The sequence below is a fragment of the Labrus bergylta genome, chromosome 15 (assembly GCF_963930695.1).
Source record: "Labrus bergylta chromosome 15, fLabBer1.1, whole genome shotgun sequence".
Taxonomy (NCBI): Eukaryota; Metazoa; Chordata; class Actinopteri; order Labriformes; family Labridae; genus Labrus; species Labrus bergylta.
Window position 1 is genome coordinate 6,225,083 of NC_089209.1, and position 16,283 is coordinate 6,241,365.

Here is a 16,283-nt window from a genome sequence, read left to right on the forward strand (position 1 = left end):
TTCATGACCTAGAGAAAAAGAACTCCACCACCCACAGTCCTAGTGTCACAACAACGTCTCTGATGTTACCATGGAAATGTTGCTACCACTGAAGTTCACAGGAGGTTCAACACACTACATAGAAACTACAAATATCACAAAAATGATTATTAATACTTTAAACACTACAATAAAAGAGGTCTGTGTATCTGTGGTTCTCATTGGAATCCCAAAGGTTTGCGGGATGCATTTTTTTTTAATGCAAATCAGAGTCTTCTCACTCTTTCATCATTAAAGTGAATGAAACGTGTTCTAATTACAGCTCTAAACTCTCAAAATGTAGATTTATCTTCTATCTATTTATCAAACGTTTAATTGTCATGAGTAATATGGGAGCTGGTTGGTTTGGTTCCAGGATTAAAAATATTGATATTGAAGGATTTTCTGAAATGTCAATGGAGGATTTGAAGGTGGAAATTAACTTAAAGAATCAGAACTGCTGAAAAAGTGGTCGATCACAGTTGAGCTCTGTTCACACGTGAACAGTAGAAGCACATTGTAGCTCACGTTGAAACTACTGTGAAATATTTTGATTTTATGAGGATTTTTCTGCCCCCCCTGCATACAGAGTAATTCTTCCTATCTCATTGCTGATCTTGTCTCGTACATGCTTCCTGCTTTTCTTTAACAGTAAAACATATCATGCATACATTAACGTTCATCTTCCAGGAACCTGCTAAATATCGTCACTTTGCAGCACTAGAGTGATATGTAGCTTAAATGGTAATTAATTGTTACAAAACAAGTTTTTGTACTTTAACTATTTTCCTTCTAGTGCTGTTAAAATCAAGTTTCTCCAAATGTGAACAATTTCTGCACTTTGCGTCATACTGTATGTGCAGCAATGGACGTGTTGTAGCGATGGTGTTTAAAGCTGCTAATAAACAAGATAACTATGATAAAGCTGAACTTCAAGCTAAAATCTTCCACTTACAGGGCCTGGAGCTGGAGCTGAGGAGTATCCAGGCGAACTCCCTTCAGTCAGAGGGTTACCTGGTGCAGCTGGACGACAGGTTGTCCTCTCTGAGCAGCTCCGCCAGCAGGAACCTGACGAGCCTGAACGCAGAGGTGTCCAGATCCTCCATCTGGCTCCGCGACCACGATGTCCTGCTCAGGTACAATTCATACCACACAGAAAAGCCTCATTTGGCACGCTTCACCCTTTGAATTTCATAAAGATAAAGACTAAAGTTCAGTTTGTTTCCTGTCCTCTGACAGGGAAACCTCAGGACAATTGAGCAGGCTCAGAGAGAAACTGGACGAGGTTAATTGGACGGTGGGAGCTGTCAATCATACCTTCGCCAATGACATCAGTTTTCATCATGTGAAGATACAAGACTTGCAGGTTCTTTGAATATTTGAATAATACATCATAATCATTGAAATACACATACAGCTGAAAAATATTCGTTCTTAGCTAAAAGTTAGAATTCATACTGTACACAGGTGCCCGATAGCCGAGCGGTTGTGTTGCTTGCCGCATGTATGGAGGCTATAGTCGTCATCACAGCGACTGTAGGTTCGAATCTGACCTTGTCCCTTTGCAGCATGTCATCCCCCACTCTCTCCTCCCAACAAAAAGACCCCAAAACAACTTTGAACAAATTATACCATACCTAAAACATACATTATAAAGGCTAGATTTTAAGGCACAATGAGGGAATCTTACTGTCTTACTGTCATGCTCATGAAATAGTGCTGTTGACACTTCCTCTGCCCATGCTCCTGCTGCTCAGATCCAGATCAGCAACATCACAGAGGACACCAGCAGTTTGTGGGTGACCCACGTCCACACGGAGGCCCAGCTGAGGAACGAGATGGAGATCCTCAACACGATCGCAGAGGACCTCCGCCTGAAAGACTGGGAGCACTCCATGGTCCTGAAGAACCTCACCATATTTGAAGGTCAGCAAAGCAAAGTGAATGCCTGTTCGAATTGAATCTTGAAATGTCTATTTAAAAGAGGACTTGGCTGTTCTCAAAGGAGACATCTCTGTGCTTCATTCTGGTCCAAGTTCAACACCAAAGGGGCACTTGAGAAGTCTTAAGTGCCTCTCTCTCTTTGGTTGAATTGCTTCCCCTAAGTGCCCTTGAAGTGAGCTTAAACGCTGCTGTTCAGTTTGCTTTGACTTGGTGATTTGCAGGTCAAAAGGCATCGAGATGTTGAAGGTAGAATTGAGACTGAGTTGGATTGAAAAGTGACTTTTTTGACTTCAATTTCAAAGACTCTTGCCCGGTGTAAAACAAGCCCCAAATAGTACATTTCTCAAATAATCACCAAGGGTTACCTAAACCTAGTTGTGTATTCTATGTTGAAAACAAAAGTCTTACATGCAAAACCGAAAAAAAAAAACCCTTCTAACTTAGGAATTTGGCGAGGCACGTAGCCGAAATAAAGTTGTTGAATCTTGTTATTGAATCCAATTCTTGTGATGAAATTCTGAGTCATGTCAGTACTTCTGTTTTCCCACACGCTCAGTGTAATGGAGCCAAGCTGTGGACACATGTTTCCCCCTGAGTCCTCGCAGCAGGCGGTGGCTCTGCCGTGCTTTGGCTCACTGTTTTGGACCTGCTTGGTAGCATGGCCAACCTGTAATGGTATTCCCCCTCTAACCTAACATCAAAATGACTCAACACATGTGTTCATGCTACTGACGTAAGAGAAAGCTCTGTTGTTGTTATTTTCACAGTGATTTTATGACTTCTGTCCAGACCTCTGGGGTTTAAGTCCCTGTGAAATTAATCTTTCAAAATCCACTTTATTTCACTTTTTTTCTGGCTTAAATGACGAAGAAGCAAGATATCTTGCAATGTGTTAATCGAGAGTTAGTGGGGCTTTGTTCCTTTTTTGATAAAAGTTACAAAACTAAGTATAGACATATTCTGCACTGTTTAGCCGGCAGATCAGTTTGACAAACGTCATCAGATGAAGAGCTAAAGGCCACAAGCAGCTGGAAGGTTAATGCAAACCAGCGATCCTCCAGCACGTCATCAACACACTCCTATTTACACTAAGAAAAAAAAACAAAAGCAAGATCCCACATCAGGGCAGGCTCTGTCATAGCGTGCAGTTTAGCGTATTTGATCTGCTTCTCAATGCTTTTATCTTCTCCTTTAATCCGTCACATTAACTGGACTTATTTCAGCGGATTGATATGATTACAGTGAGTCCTCCAGATTTTATGAAAAGAGCCGCGTCCCAGACTTTTGCTTGTGCAATTGCCCAATCGAAATCAAGCATTTAATTAGCCTTCTAAACTGTAAACATGCTGAGTGAGAAAACATGCTTGTTTGGATGAAATAGCTTTTCTTATTTTGGTACGATATAGACTTTTGCGATACTTTCATAGCAAATGCTCATATCGTGATCTTCATAACATTGAGAGTTTATTGTGCAGCCCTAACAGCAACAACATCTATTGGTGAGTGTTCTCCTCTTGTAAGAGCAAAATTACATTAAAGAAAATACACGACCGCAGCGTGGGAACGTGAGAACTGAAAATCTTCGTATAATGAACCTCTTTGGGTGAAACTCTGTGTTCAGAAAGATCATTTACAAAACCTCTTCTGAGCCAATAGATGCTTTCAGTTTGATTGAATGCAAGTGACCCAATCATACAAATGTGATTTTACACTGCAGGATTACTTGCCCGGGGAACTGAGCAGTGCTCAATGTTCAATGTTCTTCCTCCAATCTGTTGAGATCTGATTATTCCCGACGTGGTAGGAATCTCACTGCCAGGGCACTCAGTGACTCCTCAGGCTTGTTCAAATCAGTAACAGTATGCTATGTCGTAATGCTGGCAGGGGACGCGGCCCGCGCTGATTGATGGCAACTCAAAACGAATGCGACCCCTGATCTGGAGTCTGCTTCACATGTGGGTGGGATGCTGTTCCCGCTGAGCCTGGAAACAATTGTGGGTTAAATTTAGACGCAACATCTCGAATGAAAACTCTACCACTCAGCTCTTTCATTAGTTGGAGCTGCGCAGCCCATTTGTTTGTTGTTAGCGTGCAGGCACTCAGCCCAAAAAAGGTTTATACATCTCTATCCATGTTTATCTTCCTCTGTTCTGTTCCCCTCGGGCTGCCTTCTTCTTTTTCTTTACCCTCCTTTCTCTTGTTTTTATTATTCAGGTCGTTCGCCTTTGTTTCTTCTCACACACTATCATTGCCACAATTGTTTTATTGAGTACGAGAAGCTGTTTCAAGTAGCGCCTGGAGTCTTCTTTGATGGGGGATTCATATTCTCCCCAGGGGGAGGGACCAGCTGTTAAACAGATCATTAATTACCGTAATATGAGCCTATTGGGGGAATTAATCACATGTTTCTGATTACTTTATTACTAACATTTGATTGTGTCTCTTTTAGCTATTAGTCAACCACTTTCTTTTTAAAACAACTCCATCCTAGCTTGACATAATTGGCAACAGAAAATATTTCTCTTTTTCTCTTTAGCTAATATTGCTCTGGGATTTCGTTGCAAGGTGACTTCATTGTTATCCAGATTTAAATGGCTCCAAAATGTATGTCACAACATTTTCCTGTGGCAATAGCAATGATTGTTTAAAATACGAATGTAGTCTCAGTGATGTCACCCATTGGTTTCTGAAGAGGCGTTATAAAGCCCAACAAAGCTGTGTTCTCTGTTGTGAAATGTTCACTTCACTAACTAACTTCCTGCTTATGGAGACGCAAATAAAGAGGTGGAGTGAAGGTGGGCTGAATGAATATCTTGGCTGCTGAAACTTGATCATCTCGCTCGTTATCAAGCTAGCATAATCTAAAACTTATTGCCAACAGTTCAAGGTCATTAACAGGATTTGTGAATCCCTATCCTCCCATAGCAAACAGCTACGCCCACCTGTCAGTCAAATCAACCATGCAACAGGGCACCGGTGGCTGAGTGGTTAATCTGCATGCCCCATGTACAGAGGCTTAAGTCCTCAAAATGGGCCGCCCGGGTTCGAATATGGGGTTCCTTTCCCGCATGTCATTCCTCACTCTCTCACTCTCTCTCTTATGTCCCACTCTCTCCGCTGTCCCATCTCTCCAATAAAGGAACAAAAGGCCAAAAATAAATCTTAAAAAGAATAACCACGCCCCTTATTGTGCCAAATTAACATAACTCTTCAAGCCTTGATATACTGTAGAGCAGTGGTTCTCCACTGGTCTAGCCTCAGGACCCACCACCACCTCCTTAATGCGAAATCACAACCTACATTTCTGAACATTTTCAACCCATGAGATTTTATTTATTGCACAATGGTGCAGTTAGGATCTCAAGACGGTATGAAACGTATGACAGCGCTATGAGACTGAACAAAACAAAAAAGTTGAAACAGCGCTTCATAGACTTTTTGACACATTTTGGGACCCACTGGAAACCACTCTGTGACCCACCCCTGGGTCCCGACCCACAAGTTGAGAACCACTGATATAACGCAAAATGTGTAGATTAGGATGAACGTCCTGTTGTTGCTGAAAGCGGCTGATCTTCTTAACTTGGTTGTGTGTTATGAGTTTGATTGAGCAGTTTTGAGGTCTGGAAACATTTTTTAGCCTTCATGTCATCTGATGACCATTAATGCACATTTTGACTGGCATGTTTTCTTTACTTGTGACGAGTCCTATAGCTCAGTGAAGTCTGGCTTTTACACACCAAAGCCTTTCCAGACACACAAACTTCTGACAGCTTACTTTTTATTTGGTCAATCGTATCTCTAACATTTTTTGGTATCTCTACAAAATGAAAGAAGATGTTTATCCCTTTAAAGTGTTTTTTCAGCATCCAGAAAACATTTTTGGAAAAATAAGTTTTACATGTGACCAATTGATATCCTTTGTGGAGCCAAACTATGCTCAAAAAGACTTAAGAAGCTCCTTTACACTAACTCATCCTGACTCACTCTAAACAGAGTAAGACACTCTTTGGACGAGCAACAAATCAAGCTTTAAAAGACAGAGAGAGAGAGACATAATGCATAACTTTCTGTGATACTGTTTGTAAAAAATAAAAAAAGGTGTAGAAAAACTGCCTCTTTTTGAAATCTACTTATATTCAAACCATCAATAAGTGTATCTGTGTAACAGCGTCACTCTATAAAGTAGAGGTACGTCATGCGGTTCAGCTCTAAATCCTCCATCAAAACAAATCGCTTTTCAACACCAGCCTGTCCCTCTAGTTCAGGGATACATTGAACATTTCAGCCTCCTTCTGACCACAGTTGTGTCCATCTGTTCCTGCTTAAGATGCTTGTACTCTCAAATAACATAAACCCTGATAATTCCGCTCGTCATTCGTCACTGTGATGAATTTCGCAACACGCTCCTTATCTCCCGTTACATTCAACATGTATGTTGTCACCGTGTGTAAGAGATTGTGTGTCTCTTTCACATGTTTAAGTGACACATACAAAAACACAAGCTCTCTCTGCACTGAGAATGATCTGTCTGGATGTTGGATGGAGGTGCCTGAACTCCACACTTGTGTTGTATTCTCACACTCGGTGACGTCAGATGTTTTCAGGCTGATCCTGGAGGGAACGATTGGGTTGTTTTTGTGGAACCGACGTCAGCTAAATTGAACAACTCCGACTCTGAAAGCCAAAAGATCAATTATGTGAAGCTCTGTTAAAACAAACTGTTGACAAGGATGCATTTTCTTTGAGACCACCGGAGTGTCTTCTCCCAAGCTGATCATGCACACACACACACACAGATGTTGAACAGAACATGAGAAGATTTTTTGCAGGTTTACTTTCCAAACTATAAACTTGTGCTGATAAGTCCTAATAATTAGCATTTCTTTTTCTGCTGCAGATGTGCCCACACAAAAGGGCTGTTTTGAAATCCAGTGGAGTAGACTAAAACCAATAAAGATCAAAATAAAAACCCAACAGCGAGAGATGTTTACTCCTTTTCAAAGAGTACTCTGTTATTTAAAAGAAGAATGTGTGACTTTTTTGATCCAGTAGATTGAGCACCAGCATGCAACCAAAATAAACCGCTGCTTGGCGACACATCCACCATATTGAAGCCTATGCTCTCGTCCGGTGACACACCTCCAACCCCACGCCACTCGTGTTCACACAAAGGACAAGCGTTGGACAAAATACTCCTTGGCTCGAGCTGCAATCACCTGTGGCCTGCATTGTTGTGTTAGCAGGCTAATGTTAGCGCTCTCTAGTTAGCTCGTAGCTATACATTGTATGTAATTACTGTGATCTGAAGGCCATCCCTATGCGTGTGAATTGTATGGATTAGAGGACTAGAGGGGGCATATACAGTATATGAGTTAAGTTCTTTAACCATTACAGAGACATTTTCAGATTATTATTCTGGTTAATCATTTATCAATTCTCTGATGATTTTTGCAATTAAAATGTAAGAAAATAGCAAATACTGTAGCACAGGTTTGTTAAAAGAAAAAGGCAGAAAAATACTCATTATATCAAGTTTACAAAAGGACAAAACGTTTGCTTGAAGAAGCTCAAACTAGAGTGAGAATCTTTGAGAGGAAAAATAAAAAAAATAAAAATGGTCAAATTATTGTCGTTTTTTTTTCCCCCGGATCGACACCCAACCTTTAACCTGACCCTGAACCATATCATAGCAATCATTTCGGACACTTTCTGAGCTTGCGCTCTTTGCCTTAGAGGTTTAGAAATACAAGAACACACACATGCACTTAAATGGTCCTGTGGCTCGGCCTCGCACTCTTGATGTGACTTTTTCACGGTCACATCACCTGCCTCGCTGGTTAAGGTATGTGCAGCAGCAGCAGCAGCTCGGGGCTGCAGCAACAAGATCTGTATCTCAACGCTGCACAGCATCAAAAACATGTAAATGAAGAACATTAGAGCTGTGACCGATCAGATCCGCAGGACAAAAACAAGCACTGAACATTCCCACAAGCTGTGTTTTGGTCTATCTCCTTAAACATGTGGTTCCCATTGTGGCCAGAGCTCTCTCTCTCTCTCTCTCTCTCTCTCTCTCTCTCTCTCTCTCTCTCTCTCTCTCTGTGTATATCTCTGTCCCTCTCTCTCTTTCACTCTGACTTTTTTTCACTCACTCTCTCCAAGCACAACAAACTTTTTTGGACTGAGTCTTTACACCAGTTATAAGACCCAGTTTTAGCTGCTGTGTGTGTGTGTGTGTGTGTGTGCGCGCGCGCGCGCAAGTGTCAGGGGAACTTAAATATGGCTTAATTTCTCGATGCTGATAAAAATCCTTATCTTTAAAAAATAAAGGCTCGCATATTTCTCTCTGACCTAAATTTTAGTCCTTTGTGTTCACTTTACAAATGATAATCTTCATGATTATATCCTTCCTTAGTGTTGGCAGGAAAGATTCAAGAAGATCCAACATGAGGTTGTGATAGAGACACGCTGGATATTAGTTGACAGACACATGGCCCATTTTTCAAAGTGCTTGTTATGAGTGTATTAATGAGGTGTCTAATCTTCTGTTGCTGGTGCAAAAAAATGATTTGGTAAGTGTGATGTGAGGGTTTAATTAGTCCCTTAAATATTCTTTGACGTGTTTTGGGCATACAACATTTGGGTCATATCCAATGGCAGTGGAGCTGTCTGCACCTGGCCCAGTTGTTTTTTAATGGTGAATTTGGGAAGACATTGTGGAAAACTATTTTCCTTTAAGTATGAATCTGTACATGCATGAAGTGAAAAGGCAAGCACACAATCTATGGAAGCATCAGGGATCCAAAGAATTGTCTTTTTTACCTTCTAGCATCACTGAAAAGGTTTCACAATGATGAGAGCACTATACTGGGGTCAGGAAAGACCTCCCTGTATGTAACATAGATTTTATAATAAGATGGACAAAGATGCCGACCTCTACCCATTGTACAAAGATGAAGCCAAAATCCCCCCGTGACGGTGCATTTGGAGCCAGAATCTAGAGAGTAGCTGGAAGAGCTGCTTCCGCTCACAACACTCATTTAACATCAAAGATCCCTCGGATCAGTACAGATTCTTTGTGTTGGTTTGAAGCAGACATTCATGGTTATGGAAGTTCAATGAAGCTTGTTGTAGTGTTTGTTACATTTCCTCTTGCCGCTCCTCTTCTACTCTGCTTAATCCGGCGTACACAGCGCAGCAGAATCTGCCATTGTCAACAGAGCTGTCAATCATTGTGTTGTTATACCTTTTTTTAATAAAAATGACTTAAACATAAAACCAGCCTGATAATATCTATAGCCACCACATCAGCATCTTGGGTTGAGAAAAGATTTGACTTGTATTTTAATTTTATAGTTTAACTCATATTATACTCATAACAATGCTGCAACCTGTCATTAGGGGGAACTCTTAATATGTTGGCTTCACTGAAAGCAGAATTTTGCTCTGTCCATTCTTTATACAGTTTATGGTGTGTAAAAAATGCAGGTGCATCAAAACATCTAAACAATGTGCCCTTTAAGTATGGTGAACATGGTGCTAATATTAATCCAATGACTTGAGACCAGGCCGTGTCGGTCAACTTTACACAAAAAAAACTGCACTTTTTTAATTGTCATGTTGTGAATTATGACTTTAAAGTGAATGTATAAAACACAAAGATGCAGAGACAGTCATATTTTGGCAAATTTGTACAAAAGGGGAACTTTCTTCACTTGTTTGTTGGGAACGATAACATGCTGCGTTAAGTAAAGCTGTATTTAATAGTACAGCTGGTTTGCTGGTTCACAAAGTAACTTTCCGTGTTACTTAAAAGGAGAAGCTCACTGAACTTTTCCTTAACTAGCTTGATGTTGTTTTTCTCAGTTAAAAGCCTACACCAGTGTTGAAAACATGTGGGGCAAAGCTTTAACAGCACAAACTGACTGAGAGTAAAGTTTTGCCTTTTACTTTGATTTGGCTGCATATAAATACAGCCTGATGTGAGTAATGCAGGATCTACAAATGGTATCTACTGGTTTCAAATTTGACATTGTTTGAAAAGTTTACCGCTGCATTCTGTCTTTAATTGTGAATATATTCGTGTTTTTTTCTGCAGGTCCTCCAGGGCCAAAGGGGGAGAAGGGTGATAGTGGACCACTGGGGCCTGCTGGGGCTCCAGGGTTGTCCGGCTTGAGAGGTGAGCACAACCAGACTCCTGTTCATACGTTAATAAATTGCATATAAAGTTCAACTTCACACAAATTAAAATACGTTTATTGGAGATTGAAAGAATTGTTCTTACTGGCTAAAGGTGGGTGGAATGGAAAGATTGAGACCACTCTCATTTCTGTCTGTAACGATAGAGATGGAGAAAAGTCCTGATGGCCTGAATGTTAACGTCTCATATAACATAACCCCAGTTTTAATCGACAGCTCTCCCTGCTGACAATAAAAAGGCTAACATTTAAAAAGCTAGAGCCAGGAGACAGTTAGCAGCATAGCTTAGCATTAAGACTGAAAGCAGGAGCGATTAGCTAGACTGGCTCTGTCTGAAGAAGAGAGGGAAACTCAGCTGTTTTTTGGCGAGGTGAAACTTGTTGGAAACTGTGAAGACGAAACAGGTCCCTTCTTTCAGCCAAAGAAACATCATACACAAAATCCCCCATAAAACCACAACTAGTCACTTTTACAGTTTGATTTTTTTTTACGTATAAAGACTTAAAACACAAATATGACGTGCTGGAAAGCAGTTTCCACTATTTTCCAGTCTCTTTTGCTAAGCTAAACTAAGCTAAGCTAATCACGTCGTGGCTCCAGTGTATTTGACAGACAGAAATGAAAGTCTCATCTTCTCATTTAACTCTAAGAGAGTAAAGGGATGAGTGTACTACCAAAATGTTGAACAAGTCCTTGACATATGACAACGGAAATGAGGACAAAGCATCCCATTGAAAGACACTCCATCAATCACTTGATATGTGGACTACATCAAATTTGGTCCTTAAAACAAAACTAAAATCATAAGTGCTAAGAAACTGTTAACACAAGTTACACAATATTCACTTTTTTTGATCAAGTTTTCCTCTCTGAAGTAAGCATTGCACTTGTGCGTAAACTTGAAATATTACTCTCTTTTTTCATGACCGTCAAAGCTTCAAACTTTTGGGCAAACTACTCAAGTGTGTATAATTAGGCAGATGCATTTTGAAGGTACATGTATACATATTTACATGTATTCTTTAAATTAATCAGTGGGATGAGTACAGAGGAACTGTAATACCACTGCCCTGAAATGAACGATCGCATTATCATTATTTGTTAGAGGCTGTCCTCACCCTGTCATTGTGTTCAGTGTGTTCATGTTTTGTCACGTCTGTTAGTACTGTAATGTTATGTGTTAGGATGTAAGTTGTATATTGAATGTTGTGTATGTTAATGAGTGTTATGTTGGTTGTAAGACGACACAGTCACACTGTAATGGCTATTGCGTACTTGAAAGAAAGAAGAGATTGCATTTTTATTGTTTACTACTGAGTGATAAAAACTATTTCTAGATTTAATTAATGCAAAGCCGAAGATGCACAGACAAGGAGTCCCATAAAGCCTGATTCTCTGTTTGACTTCCATGTGTGTGTTTTTGCACTGGTGGGGTTTTATAGTCCCATTGGTCGTTCAATTTACCTGGTCTATAAATGTCTCAAGTGTAAATATCAAATTTTGAGTTACAAGCCGTTTTATATGCACTGGGATTTAAGTTTGAGTGGCATGAAAGGTGAAAATCTTGCTCCATTTTACACAAAGCAGACTTTGGCCACCGTTCTTACCTCTGCTCTTGTGATTACATTACATTGCATTTATAATGCAGTGTGCACAGAGAATAAAAATGGTCATATAAATCCGCTTATGAAAACACGGCCCCAGACTCTGCATGGGAGATTTATTTTCAGACGGGGTGTGGACAGGGCCATTGGGACAGGTCGTCTATCTTTGTCTTTGCAGGTCATTCCACCCAAAACCACAGCATGAACCTCCATCCAGACCGAATTGGCACCAAATTGAACATTTTTCATAACTACTGTAAGATAGGAACAGCTACAGTATGAATCCAGATGTTTTGAGGACCCATTTCAGCTTGGTACCTCTTGAATCATCACCCTCTCAGCTCCTCCCTTGTCATCATCCATCCTGCATTCCCGGGCCAAAGAACTGCAGCTCTCACATGACACTTCCAAGAAGCATTATCCTACTGCTGAAAGAAAACCCCCCACCACTTTCTGAGAAATGTGAACAAAAATAATTTCTGACTGTAGAAAATGTTTTTTTTTAATATAGATAGCATGAAGATGGATCTTGTGTCCATCCATAGATCTCTGTTGGCTATTTGCAACGCAGGGTCATTAGAGTGCACAGCTTATGAAACCGTGTCCATAGTTTGCAAATCCACAAATTTGTAAACCATGGAAATCGACTGGCTTACCTGTGCCTAGCAGGGCTCAGTCGGATTCTGATGCTATCAAGTGAAATTAAACTAACACTGAAAAGTATTTCATGGGATCTTTCAAACACAGCTTGAAGGCAGAAGAGTAAACATGATTTCAATTTTCCCTCTTACATTTTTTGCCGATGCTGACAGGAAACCTTTATCGACAATGGGTCCTATTTTTCAATTAATGATGAAGCCCTGATGTTCTGTTGCTCCAAGAAATCCATCATCGCTTTCAAGCTCTAAAAATCCTTTTGGGCTTGTTAGACGATCTCCTCAGACTGTCCTGCACAATCACAAGGAAGACTTCTTCACTCCTTCCAAAGTATGATTAATACTATTTTCCCACTGGGGATTTTGAAGAGTGAGTTATTGACCCTTCACTGTGCGTAGACAGCAAACCACAGGGGACATGACATCATCCATCATCACTTTGTGTTGAGTCTCTGGCTATAATGCGTTTTGGTTTAGTTATTCAGATTGCCAGTAACATCAGTGTAATCAGAGCACAGCAGGGCACAGCGACATGTGACAGAAGTGCTATAAATAAGTAATTACCTAATTAATTTTCAGTCATTTGAGTGTGCTGACTGTCAACAGATGGGCTCATTATATGGCACTTAGTTGGAGTAAACGGTAAATCTGAGGGATTGATTAATGGAACAAAACAGATGCTATTCCACAGTGACACATCAGCAGTTGGTGGAACAAGAAAAAGACCCATGCTTACATCACAAACAACCTCTTTGTTTCTACTGTCAATAATGTAAGAACCCAGAGCGATAGGAAGCAACCAGGCATATCGGAAATGGGGTCAAATTTCTGTAGTATACACAGAATTTTGTAAGTGCAACAAAAGTAAACTTGATTCAATCATTAATGAATGAGTAGACAAAGTCCTCATTTCACTGATTTCTGAATGACACACACAACACAACACAGCAGCCTCCCTAATTCAGTGCGTTGATTAGATTAGAGAGTTTCCACTTCTACAGCTAAAAAAATAAGTTCTGAAATGTTTTATTTAGTGGAACCCACCAGAACAAACTCCATCTGGGATTTATTTGGAGGGGCTATTCTAAAATTGCCAGGAAACAAAGATGAATTTCAAAATATGGTGATTTTATTTCTGCAAATATTTGTCCAATATATAACAAGATTGACCCCTAACTGGAACTTTTGAATGAAAGGTACTATCAAGGAGAGTCAAATGGTCAATACTGTGACGTATTATGACCACACTTTTTCCTGTTTCATTGTTATGAATTATTTACTGAAATGAATGTTGTGTGTGTTTTTGATTTAGGGTTTACAGGAGAAAAGGGCATCCAGGGTCCTCGGGGAGTCACAGGGTCCGTCGGGGTCGATGGCGTTCATGGAGAAAAAGGAGAAGTCGGACCTGTTGGTCCTAGAGGTACGTCTTTTTATTTATCAGGTCAGGTTTTTAAATGGTTCTTTGGTTTTGATTTTGTTCATTCCTAGCCAACAACTTGTTGATAACATGATTAAAACCTTACACTAAAGGTTATTTTCTTTATTGAGGAAACAGTAGTAGTCTCTTGGAAGTAAGTCAGTTCCTCACTCACCAGACAGTTTGTAATTCACAAGTCAGTAGAAAAAGCTGGTTACTCTCTGCAGTGTTGTCGACTCACAGCTCAGTCTGGTCAACACTTTCACAGCTCAAACCCATTCAAACTTTTTAGACTGACAAACTTGGTTCTCAGAGGGTTGCATTACATGTTAATTTTTCGCCTGAAATAGAAAACTCCTGACAAGGCCACACAACCAAATCTTTCACATAGCTTCGATCACTGACTTGTCAAACTAATTTCTTCTTGTGTTTTGCCTTGGATTTATAACTGCTCAACAGTTGGCATCTGCCTTTAGGGAGTCCAAAAGAGACGACTATTGTGTGTGAGTTTCATGTTGAAATTAAAATATTTTACCACAAATTTAGCGTCCCAGACACGACCAAAGCATTTCAAGATATTCTTGTGGTGTTGCTATTTGAGCCAATATCCGAAATACCATTTAGAAAGTCGATTAAGCCAGACTTGGACTCTGAAGTGCATCTCTTGAGGAGGCTGAAAGAGCCCAAAGAGCAACTCAAAAGGTATCCAGTTCTCTCAATAGATCCCTGATCGGGATTTTTACTAGCCATCCATCTGCTTTCTGACTTTTCAATGGCTATTTATTTCATAGACGATCGTCCGACTTATCCTTCTTTACCGCTAAAAAACCCACTGCAGTTTTTCACTCTGGCATTCATTCATCAATCTATCATTAAAACAAGCTTACAGTCCACCATTGAAATTGTCCTTATTTGACAATAGCCAAGAAATGGCTCTTAAATTACCTCAAATGGACCGATTAATCAGTCATTGGAGGAGGCGTTGATTGTTATTTTCCTAACACTTTTAAAGGAATGCAGAGGTCCAGAGCAAACCCACAGAAACCAATCATGTCATTATTAAATGCTCTTACAGGGATCCAAACTCCTATATATGATGTAATATCCACCATGGTCTTTTAATAGACAGCTGTATATACCATTATGCATATACGAAAACATTTCAAACTTTATGTCCTTTATTTTTCCATTGCACATTTTAAACATAAACTGATATGACGCGAGCATTTAAATTGTCCAAGTGGAAATCAGAACTAAATGCTTTGACACAAGTGTAATTTGATGCCAACTTTGGTTTAAAAAAAATCACTGAACACAACTGGATGACTTGGTGCTACACATACAGTGTCTCTTTTATCTTCTCTTCCTTCCATCCACTTTTCCATCCATTCGTCAATGCATCCATTAGACTCTATCTACATAAACCCCTTGGGGCAGGTTGTTGATGTTTCCACTTTGGCATCAGCAGCTGGACCGTGCCAACGATAACAAACACGCACTGAGTACCTTTAAAGAAAGCATACCCCTGATAAATATGATAAGGCACTTAAGTCTTTTTTGGGTCAGCATGTCAGTGTGTTTGTGTATAAATGGGTGTTTAGCCAACAGCTGTTCCCAATCAGAGTTTGGTTTGGCTGAAATGTCCAGTGTTGGAAGCCCTCAGTCCCTGTGTTGGCCAGCAGTGCTTAAATCCTTGGACCAAGCTGATCTGTTGTCCTCATGCTTATGGCTCAACAGAATCCACTTTAGCTTTGGTTAATGAACGAATGTTTTAATTTACCCTTTCCAATGTGTGTTTAAATGCAGAGGGAATCTCTTAAATAACAGACTTGCTGACAGCTAGCTAACTGCTAAAATGCTAGCAGTGCAGCAACATTTTTGAGCTAGTCAGCAACAGAAGCAACCACTTTTTTTATTTCCTCTACTTGGCAGTTTACTATCTACATCATTTGACCTGTTAGAAAGAAAGAGCTCTGCTTCACAAACCAGCTTGCTAACAGCTGTAGCTTACTGTCTCTTAGTAAGCTTGAAATTCCATTTGCTGATAGGACAATGCTGACTCCTATCTCATTCCTCGATTCCCTCAGATTTAACACAATCAAGACTGTTTGCTGTTAAGGTGATCAATTGCAAATGCAGGATTCAAAGTTTACCATAGATAAAGTTAAATACTCAACCACAATCAATAGTTTTACGAAGTGCTATGGTGACAGCAACACATTCAAACAGCTAGGATAATGGCTTTTACAACTGATCACATATCAACAAGAGTTGAGCATCATCAAGAGCAATAAAAGAAGAATGGAAATATAATGCTGTGAAAGGGGCGTTTAGTGGTAAGACTAAAAACGTGTAGAACGATTAAAAACGATGTATGAAGGCTGTGGTCCTTCAAGCAGGAGGCCCAGGTTTGAATCTGACCTGTGGCTTCATTCCTGCATGTCA

The 16,283-nt window shown here is 40.1% G+C and overlaps 1 protein-coding gene across 1 annotated transcript in view; it reads left to right on the forward strand.

Annotated features, from left to right (window-relative positions):
• The window catches only part of scara5 (scavenger receptor class A, member 5 (putative)), a 79,261-nt gene that overhangs the window by 35,537 nt on the left and 27,441 nt on the right, over nucleotides 1–16,283 (forward strand). The window contains exons 5-9 of the mRNA XM_020639898.3: nucleotides 976–1,154; nucleotides 1,258–1,384; nucleotides 1,776–1,944; nucleotides 10,061–10,141; nucleotides 13,734–13,841. Coding sequence (XP_020495554.1) covers nucleotides 976–1,154; nucleotides 1,258–1,384; nucleotides 1,776–1,944; nucleotides 10,061–10,141; nucleotides 13,734–13,841 — 664 coding nt within the window. The remainder of the gene's footprint in view (nucleotides 1–975; nucleotides 1,155–1,257; nucleotides 1,385–1,775; nucleotides 1,945–10,060; nucleotides 10,142–13,733; nucleotides 13,842–16,283) is intronic.